The 12,025-nt window shown below is 39.2% G+C and overlaps 1 protein-coding gene across 3 annotated transcripts in view; it reads left to right on the top strand.

The window, feature by feature from the left end:
* PREX2 (phosphatidylinositol-3,4,5-trisphosphate dependent Rac exchange factor 2) overlaps positions 1-11,503 on the top strand; it is a 283,867-nt gene extending 272,364 nt beyond the window's left edge. For all 3 annotated transcript variants that reach the window (XM_078072312.1, XM_036064630.2, XM_036064634.2), the window contains 2 exons: positions 4,604-4,671; positions 10,167-11,503. In XM_078072312.1, the coding sequence (XP_077928438.1) occupies positions 4,604-4,671; positions 10,167-10,212 (114 nt within the window). In that variant the 3' untranslated portion in view covers positions 10,213-11,503. The remainder of the gene's footprint in view (positions 1-4,603; positions 4,672-10,166) is intronic.
* The last annotated feature ends 522 nt before the right edge of the window (positions 11,504-12,025 follow it).

Here is a 12,025-nt window from a genome sequence, read left to right as displayed (position 1 = left end):
TTTTCATAGACTTTTTGAATGCCCTGGTTGAGTTGTTGGAAGGAAAGCTGAAAGATAGAAGGAAGGGTCCCATACTCCTTCTAATTTTTTGATAACGATCATCATAATCCTAGGCAGCACTTTGACATAACCAACGGATCTCATTAATAAAAGGCTTGAGGGAGAAGCTCTCATTGATATTAGAAACAAAGTTTTCTATCCTGCAAATTAATCATTCCAAGTATTATTTGGTTGAAGCTGATCTCAAAAATGTTTTGACCTTTTTAATAAAACTGGAATTTCAAAGAATTCTGTCTCCTTACTCCAATCTCAGGGCATTATACTGGGCACCAATATCAAAGACTAAGGAAGATGTGGTTCTTGCCCCATCTCATGATGGCCACGTGGGGGCAAATCATGGTGATACAGGCACCAACAGACAAGTGATATACAACCTCAGTGTTTTAGGACAGAAGACAGGGAATAAATGAGTGATTAGACAGTGAGCCCCTCAATGGCTGGGACACTGAGTATATTTTGTTTTGGTGGCACAGGTTTCCAGAATAGTACCTAGCAGAGAGTAGATGCTGAATGACGTGTGGGCAATGAATTAGTTCTAACTAGGATAACCAGGAAAAGGCTTCATGCCACAAGTGGTAATATGATAGTGGCTTAATAGCATAGATTCTTGAGCCAAACAACCTCAATTTGAATCCCAGGCCAGTGTTAACTGTCTGTATCATTTGGGACAAGATTACAAGTCTCCCTGTTACTTAGTTTCCTCATTATTACAACAAAGATAATAATAGCACTTGCCCCATAGTGGTGTGAGGATTAAATGAAGCAATATACTCAATGTACTTAAAACAGTACCTGATGCAGTGAAGGACCAATTAATTATTGCCCAAGATGGTATTTGATTTGAGCCTGGGGGGATAAATGTGATGTGGACAGGTAGGAAAGATGAGAGAGAGGGTATTTAGGTAGAGGGAACAACATGAGCAAGGGTATAAAAGTGCAAGTATCGGGGCACCTGGGTGGTGTAGTCAGTTAAGCGTCTGACTCTTGGTTTCAGCTCAGGTCATGATCTCAGGGTCATGAGATTGTGCCCTGCATCAGGCTCTGCGCTCAGCGTGGTGTCTGCTTAAGTTTCTCTCTCCATCTCCCTCTGTCCCTCCATGCATGTGTGCTCTCTGTCCCTCTCTCTCTCTTCCAACTTCTAATGTGATGTCTAATTTCTCCTAATTCAAGCAAATATAAAATTAATTTTGCTTAAGAATTTTAAAATATACTGTGTCAGCATTACACGGAATGAATAACATTTCTAAATGACCAGGGAGCAAGCATTACTTAAACATTTAGTGGTAGGATTTATTTTCTACCTAGATTAAAAATTTACAACTAATTTTGCATTTCTTAGAACACAGCAGAATCATGAGATCAGTAGCTTCATAATTAGTATCTGTGTTTTGAGAATTCTATCATAACTGACAGTTTTAGTTTTTTTTTTTTTCCCAAAAAAAGTTAAAGAATGGCATTCTAGCCATATCATTTAGAACTCCATCGGGCAGCAAGTACCTACATAACAACAACTTATTCAAACTGCCATTTATTTATCCATATTCAGGTCAGCTGTCCTATGATGCCATTAGGAATCTAGACTCTATCATTCTTTCTAACCCACCAGCCTTTAAGTATTTTCTTTTATTTTGTAATAGTGGCAAGATGGCTGCTGTAGCTCCAGCCATCATAAATGTTTGATTAAGATATAAAGGCAGAATGTGAGACAGGGATAGTGCTAACCACACTGGTCTCTTTTAATTAAGAAAGAAACATTTCCAGAGACATTTGTAACAAACTTGTACTTTATTGTCCAGAATTGGACCACCCATATCTGCAAGTGATGCTGGGACAGTGAAGAAGAGAATTGTTATAATGGTTTTAGGTCAATTATGATCAAATGCCTAGATCTGTTCACATTTGTATCACAGAATAACTGGGGTTTGGTAAGAAAGGAGATTTTTGGGGATCTCGTCTTGACAGCATTGTCTGTAACACTGCCTACTTTCAGATGCTGTGATGCTTATAGGAAAAACATATGAATAAACTCCTGAGTTTGAAAAAAAAAAAAAAAAAAGTGCAAGTACCTGGCATTAGTTGAATTCACTGTGGAATATGCCAATAGTTGTGGTCAGCATGATAAGCATCAATTTTATGTGCAACCTTTTAAGAAAGCAAAAGTCTTTCATTAGATTATTTAATGGAATATTACGAGACTAAAGACAAAAAGAATTATACATAAATACTATAGTAAATCTGTTTCTCACAGGGCTATGATTCAGAAATTATAAAACTAGCTTATGTGTATACTAGACTTGAATAGATAAGTAAATATATTGTAAATAATGAGAATAAAGTTTCTTACTGTCAGAAAAAGAAGTTAAAAATAGGGAAAGGGAGAAGGCTGTAATCCAGAATGAACCCTATGGCCTGGGATTGAATCAGAGGTAGCAGTCTGAACTGATGGACACACACAGAGATATACTTAGATGTAGAAATAACTATTGATGTTTGAGTATGTTGGCATTAGTCAACTAGCCTGTCTCCTGAGAAGACCTAGAAGCAGTTACATGCCAGTAGTAGCAATGAGTGTACCCAGTGTCCAGATCTTGGGTTCTAAATGTAATTCTCCATTAAAAAGAACCAAGGATCCTTGGAGAGGTGGTTAATTTCCAGCTGAGATGGAGAAGATGAGCCTAGAACATCTTGAGGTACCAAAAAATAAACAAGTATTCAAAAATGATTGTGATTCTTTCAGGAAGACATGAGAAGCCACCTGAAGGTGTTCCTAGCAGCCAATCTGGAACAATTTTAACAACAACAAAAAAATTATTAATAATAGAAATATTGGATAATAACTCAGAATAAAATAAATATGCATAAATTCATACTGATTTAAATAAATACTTGAATAAATAGATAATGGATTTGGGGAGAAGGGATGACTCTTATTTATAGAAGCATTCCTTCCTAAATGCTACAGTATCATTTTTGCAGACAAGATACACCAATGGAGGCTAAAATCAGTGAGCAAAAGTTTGAAGAGAAACAATGTATGTGCATAATCTCATAGTATCTTCCCCAACATAATTATTAACTACAAAAAGAAAAGTAGAAACTTTACAGTGGAAAAATCTGCCAGACACCACTTGAACCAAGTGATGAAAGTTAATGGCACCGATGATAAGACGTAGAGACATCATGTAACGGTCAACGTCAGTGATCTCATGCACCGAGAAGGCACAAAATGCATGTCCTCTATCTAATCATGAGGGAAGATCTGACAAACCCAAATTGAGAAACATTCTGCAAAATAATGACCAGTACTCCTCAAAAATATTAAGGTCATGAAAGACAAAGAGAAACTGAGGAAGTGCTATGGATCAGAGGACCGAGGAGACAAGAAAACGAAATGCAGTAGGGGATCCTGGATTGGATCCTGGAATAGAAAGGGGACACAAGTGTGGGAAATGGTGAAATTTGAATAAGACTTGCAGCATTGTACTAAGGTTGTTTCCCTGGTTTTGGTCATCATACTGTAGGGTAAGTGTTAGAGGGAGGTTACATAGCTGGGTATGTGAACTCTCTGTTCTGCTTTTATAACTTTTCTCTAAGTTGAAAAGTACTACAAAATAAAGTTATTTTTTAACTGTTTAATTGTGATTCCTAAATTCCTTCCCATCTGTCTTTCTGCCACCCCCACCCCTTTTCCCTATTTGCTTTCCTTTATTTGGTCTAACTTGAGAAAATAGGTTTTGTTTTCCTTCCTTGCTTTTCTCCTTTTCTTCTCCCCTTCCCACAGCTCAGAAATTTGGTACCAGGAGAGAGAGTTTCAGAGTTTTTTTTTAAACCACTCTCCTTCATCTATTCTCAGCCCCAAACCCTGGTGTTTGGTTCTATGTAGTAACTAATTCCCATTAGGAACTGAGCAATGATTATAGCATCATTCATGAACTTGGCAGGTTGTGAAGACTTTTTCATGGCTAAAGTACATTGTCTTTGGACTCTAAACTTCGAGACAGAATTCTTACATTTCAGAGATCCACATGTCCATGCCTTGTCCAGAAATTGCTTTAGAACTATTTAAGAAAATATTTTCTTGATAAATACTATGAAGTTTAAAATAGCTAATTATTCAGCTAAGGACAAAACAGGTGCATGAGTGCGATAGAACTGTGATTTCTGTTCCCCAAAAGTGGGGACACAGCAGGTATTTGTAGCCTGCTTATTTCTTATTTTCAACATCTAAAGTATGGCTTGCTTCTAGGAATAAAGACGTAGCTGAGATAGTGAACAAGAAGCTGTGATTTAAATTTATTTTGAATGATTCGGATGGCTACTGAAATAAATATCAATCCTTTGGAACGATATATCAGCATATTTTGATTCTTAAAAGCATTAGTTATGAAAATGCTCAGATGATTTCTCTCTTCTGCTTCATCTAGTCTCTCTTGACATTAAATACATTGTGGGAATAAATACTCTACTCTCAAATGTTAATGGTATGTTAAATAATTACTAATACAATGTAAAGCTAAAAAATGATTTTCCCTGATTCTTTCAGGGAGCAAGAGTTCAGAACACAGCAAAGAATTTGGGAATCAGAGACCGAACCCCACAGTCTGCTCCAAGGTAAGTGACTCCCCAGGTCTACTCTTTCGCAAAGGGCTGGCCACCATTTCCCAGGCAGGGTCACTCACAGCTTACGCACCTGCCCCAGCACATGCCTAGCGCAGTACCGATTGTAAGCATGCAAATTGGCCTCGTAAACACTCTGTAGCTAAATGTGACTAGGCATAAATGGTCTCTGAATTCAATGGAATTTTAGGGGAAGCAAACTGAGAGGTAATAGAAGTCTTGACATTATTCTGTTTTGCAGTCTACGTAGGTGCTACTAAAATTTGTATTCCAACTGTACTGAACCAACACAATGCCATTTTCATTTCTATTTCTATGCCTGCGCATGCCGTTACCTTGGGCATGATTGCTTTTCCCATCTGTGTCTGTATGAAGAACTCCTACTTAACCACAAAACCCAACTTAGATGTCCTTTTCTCTTCAACGTCTTGGCTGAATTTTCTTCCTCTTTGCGCTCCCTTATCATCTTGTATTGGTCTGTTATAGCCCTTACCATATTGTGTTACAAAATATTATTCCATGACTCCTTGCCCAACCTGAATATGAATTCTTTGGAGGCAGCGAATATGTTTTTTTTTTTATTTTATTCCTTGCTCATCATAGTGCTATATAGTAGACATTGAATATTGGCTTTCAAGAATGTATGAATAAATAAATGAACGAATGAGCTTTTTCTTTGTGATCATGCCAGATATTCCCAGTTCACATATCATCAAAAGAAGGGACTCTAATCCACCTTTGGAATAAATGCACATGGGAACAGCCATCAAAGAAATGTTCATTTCATTTCTCCGGTGGTATTAGGGTAGGCAGCCGTCTCTCTTGAAGTGGGGCAATATTAAATGATTTCTTTTACATTTGATTGTTTTTATACAGTTGGCATTTTAACAAAAAGTATCCTCGTCCAAGCACTGTCACAGACAAGACACTCTTTGTTTCTGTTTACAAAGCAGTTACCAGAGTGAGAATGATGACTGCAGCATTTATGAAGTTATATTTCATTCTAAAAAAAGTATGTGGGTAATGGAAGTACTTTCTAAAGGGAAAACACATTTTCCCCCTGACAATGGATGGAGCCCTCGTGTTCTAAGTGTGTTTATTTTTAGTTCTGACTTCTGACTCTATTTAATCTTCAAGTCTTATTAATGTTATCTTTCATAGTTGATTAGGTTAGAAAGACCTTCTGTTGCTAAAGAATCATTTCACATAGGCATTCTCTCTCTAACACCTTGAGCAGACATGGTATATTTGGATAACAGACCCAGTGAAGTGTTAAAATCCCAATAAGAAAACAAGATAATGGCTTAGCAAGGTCTTCTTAGCTAGAGCTTATAAACACTAATAAACAGTGGGGTTAAGATAAGACTTCAGCGTCCTGATCAATAAACCAGTACGCAAGCTGAATACAAGAAAAGAACCCGATGAACTCACTTTTTTCTTTATTGGGTTGTGTTTTAAAACACTTGAACTGAGACATAATAAAATGTGCCAGCTGTAGAGTTGACATTTTTTACGAGAGAGTAACAATCCCAAGGGAGAAATTGAGAGTAATTTTTAAATTTAGTTTTATGTATTCTTTCACTCGTTCTACAAATATTTATTGAGGACTTAAGAAATGCACAGCACCCTGCTATGCCCCATGGAGAACATAAACACGAGATAGAAACAATTCCAGCCCTTAAGGACCTTTCAGGCAAAGAAATGAGATGACAAAACATAACTGGAAGAAAAGGCAGAATGTGAGAAGCACTCTATGAGGTGGTGTAGAGACAGTGCCGAGGGCCCAGAGGGCCAGAGATAGCTGAGAACCAGGATTCCTGCCCAAAGACAGCAAATTGAAGAACAAATTTGGCTCTCAAGAACAGGCCACCCATAGACAAGTCTGGGGTAATGTTTCTGGAAATATCTTTATGGAGGAGATAGAGTTTGCTATCTCTACCTGAGATAATATTTGGTTAAAATCCCTTACCAATCTCTCCCATAGTTTTCCTTTCCCCATTCACTGTCTTTCACTACTTAAAATTCACCTCAGCAGACAATATGTTGAATTTCTGCCATATGTTTGTAGATGTCAGACACTGTTAAAAGCTAGAAGTAAAGACTTGGTCCCTTCCACTAGTCAATGGGGTGCAATAGAGAGACAGTTGAATAAAATGAGAACAGTATCCAAAATGTAAGTGCTGTGTCAGACATAGGCACAGATTGCCATGAGAACAGAGAGCAGGGGCGCAAAGTCAGCCTAAGGACAGAGAGGGGAGGCTGCAGTGTTCCTGGCCCAGTTGTTCCTCCCAGTCGGCATGGAAGAGATGTCCTCCACAGCTGGTGCAATCACACCCACGCCTGGAGAGCACATCTCGCTCTGGAAACTACACCAGGTCTCTATGACTGGTGGTTGAATGTGATTTAAGGATGATAAAAGGTGAGGCTGGAGGCATAGGCAGGGGCTGGATCAGGAAGAGATGTGTATGAGATACTGAAGAGCTCTGATTTCATTTGAAGACACTAGGGAGGTATTAAAATGCAGTCTTCCTGTCTGGAAGATTTAAAATTTCAAATTTATCTCTGGCATCATTAAGAAGATCCGTTTGAGGACAGCTAAGACTGAAGGCAGGAGCCTGAGAGGAGATTGTCATGGTATTGAGGAAGAAAAGGAGAGGATGGTTCAAGAGATATTTAGGAGACAGAATTAATAGTCTTTGGACACTAATTGGATGAAGGAGGTTAGGGAAAAGGAATATTCTAGAATGACCACCAAATCTTTGGTTTGGATGACAAGGGGCAAGTGGTTCTAGTCACTGAGAAAAATAAGCACGTGTAGGGAAAAGAGGATGAGTTCATCTCAGTAATATTGGGACTGAGGATCAATGGGACACCTACGTGGAGATGCCTTTGTGAGCAGTACAAACCATGGTCTTCCCCTCACCTTCATGTGCTGCGTCTTCAGAGGAATAAACTTAATCTTCATCAAGAACCAAATATTACATTTTAGATATAATGACACACTGGTCTTATTTTCTATTATGTCACAAAACCTGGAAACCACTGTGCTATGAAAGCTTGATTTTCTTTATTTGCTTAATTGTGAAGCAGCATACTGTGGTGGTTACAAGTGAAAAACACGGTTTTGAGTCCCAGCTCCTGCTTGTGGCCTTATTTAGCCAGGTTATTTTCTCTGAGACCGTTTTCTCATCTGTAATAGGGAGAATTGCCTTGGGACAGATTATTATTGACGCTCTAGCCTTCAAAAGAGGCATTTGCTTTGTGGTCTCCCTCAACACAGCTTTTATTTATGCCATGTAGAAGGATGAAGGGCATGATCTATAGATTGAAGTTTGAAAGTTCTACTTCCAGCAGATGGGGATTGGGCTGGAAATACCAGCTCAAAGATGGCTGCCAGAGCCCAAACAGGCAAAGAAGAAAATGGAGCCAGGAACAAACCTTTTCATACAGGGGCATGGGTGTGCCTGAGTGGAATGAGAAGACAAGGGTCCTAAAATGTTGGGCAAAACCAGGCCTCCCATTACCTAACAGTTTAGCTGCCAGAGAAACAAATGCCTCAGTGCAGGGTAAAAGTCCAACTCTTAACTATTACATTTTGCTTCCCAACTTCATCTGCCTGTTCTAAATTCCCCAAGCCCCACAATCTCCATTATAAATGTGTCTGAACTGAAATAACCCTGAGTCACTTCCAAGAAGCCTCACAGAAGCTGAATCTGCCCAGCTCTGCAGTACCCACAGCTATTATTTCATTAGGTGATCACAGGGAGTAGCCTTTTTGCCAATTTGCAAGGCAGACATTTCAAAGACTCGTCTACCCAGTGGCATTAGCTCCATTATGTGGAAACGTGCAGTGCAAGGTAATGGACTGTCATGGCGCAGCCCAGATCTCACGGGGTAGGACATTCGCCACTCAGCTTACTGTTTCTGTTCTACCTGAGTAAGGCCACTGCCTTTCCACCCATTAGGCAGCGCTATCAGGGAAATGAAAGGATAGAAATTAAAGAGGAAAAGAACTTTCCGATCATTCTATTATTCTGGCACTGGGAATGCATTTTGAAGCAATACCATATTTTTCAACTGCAAAGGCAGCTTTCAACTATTTCAGCTCAATTTAATGTATTCTTTTCTCCGGGAAGGATGAAATAAATTCTTCTGATGTGAGATGTCCTTATTTCAGTATTCATTTTCTTCCATGGAGATGACATGTAGAGCATTAAGCACCTTTCAGACTTGAAATACATTTTGCAAATCTCCAAAGGCAGTAACTTTTTCTGTGTGTTTCCAGACTAGGAGAGTTTATTTTGTTAACTAGGTTTCTAACTCAATACTCGCCCTTTTTCAGTCTTTTCCCCCATTTGATTTAGAATTAGCATGGGATTAAATGTGGAAGGAAGAGGAAACATAATTTGCTGAGTTTGTCAACAACTCATATAAACTTTGTCCGATTTCATCTATAAGAGAAGTGAATCACCACAGCTACCCCTGAGTTTGGAGTACTTTTTAAAAGGAGCAAAGTTGACACCTGTACTTAAGATGTTTAGATCACAGACAAAGCTCTGAAGTAGGGTCAGCATGGCCATGGAACTATAGGACTGGGAATGTCTGTAGTCTGACACCTGGTCAGCTTAGTCAGCTGATCTTCAGTCAGCCTGTGCCTTCCATATAGGTTTGCCCTGTCTGGTCACTGGCTGTCTTGCAGCTATTATGTTCTCCTTCATTTCATTCTGGAGCTAGGATATAACCATTCAGGAGAATGTGGAGCCCTGGAGCTTATACAATCCTCCTTCAGTCCCCCACCCCTTGCCTTAATGCTAAATGACCTCAAACATCTAGATCTGGGATGCCAAGAGGGAGCACTTCCAGGCATCTCCACCAGCTCAAGTAGATGCCTGGACCCACTTGAATCTCCACCTGATTCTGCTGACAGGTGAGAGGAAAGATGAGCAGAGCTGGGCAGGTATTCCTCAGGAAACACCAGATAATTGTGCCTGGGACTCAGGCCTCAGGACTCTGCCACATCAGCCCTATTTGTAACTGACTGCACCGAAGAGATGGTACAAAGTGAAGCAACTTTCGAAAACAGGTCAGAAAGCCAGCAGACCCCTCTGAGCAGGTGCTGTTTTGCTACAAATTCATCATGATAGATAAGATGGTAATTAGCATAATAATATCATCTCCTAGAATTCAGAGAATCGATTTTGCTGCCAGCAAGGTGAGCAGTCGGGGTTGGCAGCCCAGAGCAGAAGCAGCTGGTGTAGAAAAGGCATCACTAGTCCTCTAGAGCAGCAAAGAGACATTGGTGTTTTCTGAATAATAGGACCGAGGTTTTGGAGTTTGCTAATTCATATGTGATGTTTAGTAAAATAGGCAATATGATCATGACTCCTGAGCCAGGAAATCACTGTCGATATCCTTTTCCTACCGGTAACAACATCTCAGGTGATGGCAATGTGCCAGGCCCGTGTCCCACCTTTCCGTGCCTTTTCTAGGCTCTACAAGCTGTGTGAGCCGCCTCCCCCCGCGGGAGAAGAATGAAGAGAATCCCCAAGGAACCAGGCAAGCAGAAGCTTCTGCTCACCACACAGAGGACATGCTGGCTACACATTCTCCATTCAAGAAATGAATTTTTTTTTTTTTTTCTCTAAATCCTTCACCATGGAGTAACTAACCAGTGTTCAACCTGTATTTGGATATTTGTGCTGGCCACGGATCGGAGGTCATTCGGACAATTCGAAGCTTCACCAACTCATCTCTATGTATTGACACTCACTGTTCATTCTTAGGGTAAAATTCATCCCTGGAATTTATAAAAAAAAAATCAGAGATAAAAAAATGAACCGTTGTGCCCCCTCTCCCATTTATTCAAATTATTTTATTGTGTTTGTTTTCATCTTCTCTAAATGGGATCATGTAATCATGGCTGTTTCCACTTGAAGAAGCCTTTCATTGAGGACACCTGGACACACTTTCCAAATCCTCCCACAGAAATGTTACAGACAGTAGAGGCTGGGTGCTGTCATAGGGATTCAGTCCCTCACCTCTATCAGAGAAGGTAGCTCATGTGTGAAAGGTGAAGAGCATGCTCTACTTTTTCTCCTGAGGGTTTATTTCTCTGTAGAAGAAAAGAGAGCTGATGGAGGCTTCTACCAAGACTTTCTTCCATCCCCTTCTAGGTATCCTTTGTGCTTGTGGGCAGTTCCAGCAGCCAGGTGCTGTCACTGGCTTCCCTTGGGCCGTGTGCACTGGGGCTGGGCCGCAGGTGGCCAGGGGTGGGCAGCGGTGGAGATCAGAGAGGTATAGGAGGGGAGAGAAGGGTAAAGGAGGAAACGTAAGCCCATTTAAAAATTTAACCTCTGACTTAGAAAGATACCTAAAATTCTTACTTTTATGAAGGCTTTCATATGAGAACTGAGACTCGTAATAGAATATACCGTGCTGAGTATTTCTCTATCAAGGTTTGTGTATAACATATGAAAATAAAGCTTTATTTGTTGAACTTTACAAGGACTATTAAAGACTTTGATAACATTTGGAAGCACAAGGTGTATTCTATTTTCATTCTAAAGTATGTGTAATGCTTACCATCTCTATGTTGATAAAATAACTTTGTTTGTTAGCATAATGAATATGGTCATACTGATTTTGGGGTCTATAATTTTCAAAGCAATTAAAATGCCCTTACTGTGATTGTGATAATTATATGGATTTAGGCTAATTTAGTATGTGAAATGCTTTTTATAACTGAAGTATACAGACCGTTATTAAATTTTAATTTATGAAATTTGATAATGCTTTTCAAATGATTATTAAAAACCTTCACCACTAACAGTTGTGTATTGAATAACAAAAAACCTGTGTTACATATGTGTGAGGTATTCATATACTGGTCAAGCTGATAAAAATTGTTCTTTGGCACAGAAACACTTAAGATTTTTGCATTAAGTCCATATACATAATGAGACATAAAGAAACAAACTCCAAAGTTTTCAAAGAAAAAGTTGAACACTTCAAATTTAGTGAAGATATGACCTTAACACAAATATCTATATTGACGTGTAGGGATTTAACATTCTTGATATTATTAACAGCTGACCCTGAAGGTCCATGACATTAGTATTTTGTGATTTTCCCATACTGAAAAATTGATGACGTTCAATGCAGGCTAATGAGGGAGCAGAACTGATCAACTAGCAAGGATTTTTCATAATGTCATTACTATTTTCTAATCACCATTCTGGAAGCCTTATTTCTCATTAGAAGGATGAAGTGGTCACTTAAACGCTTCAGTCATACTTTGCTATGTTTCATGGGGGAAATTATCTGCTATTATGGTATGTATAAATTATAG

The sequence above is a fragment of the Halichoerus grypus genome, chromosome 5 (assembly GCF_964656455.1).
Source record: "Halichoerus grypus chromosome 5, mHalGry1.hap1.1, whole genome shotgun sequence".
In the NCBI taxonomy this organism is placed as follows: domain Eukaryota; kingdom Metazoa; phylum Chordata; class Mammalia; order Carnivora; family Phocidae; genus Halichoerus; species Halichoerus grypus.
This window is presented reverse-complemented; position numbering and strand designations above follow the sequence as displayed.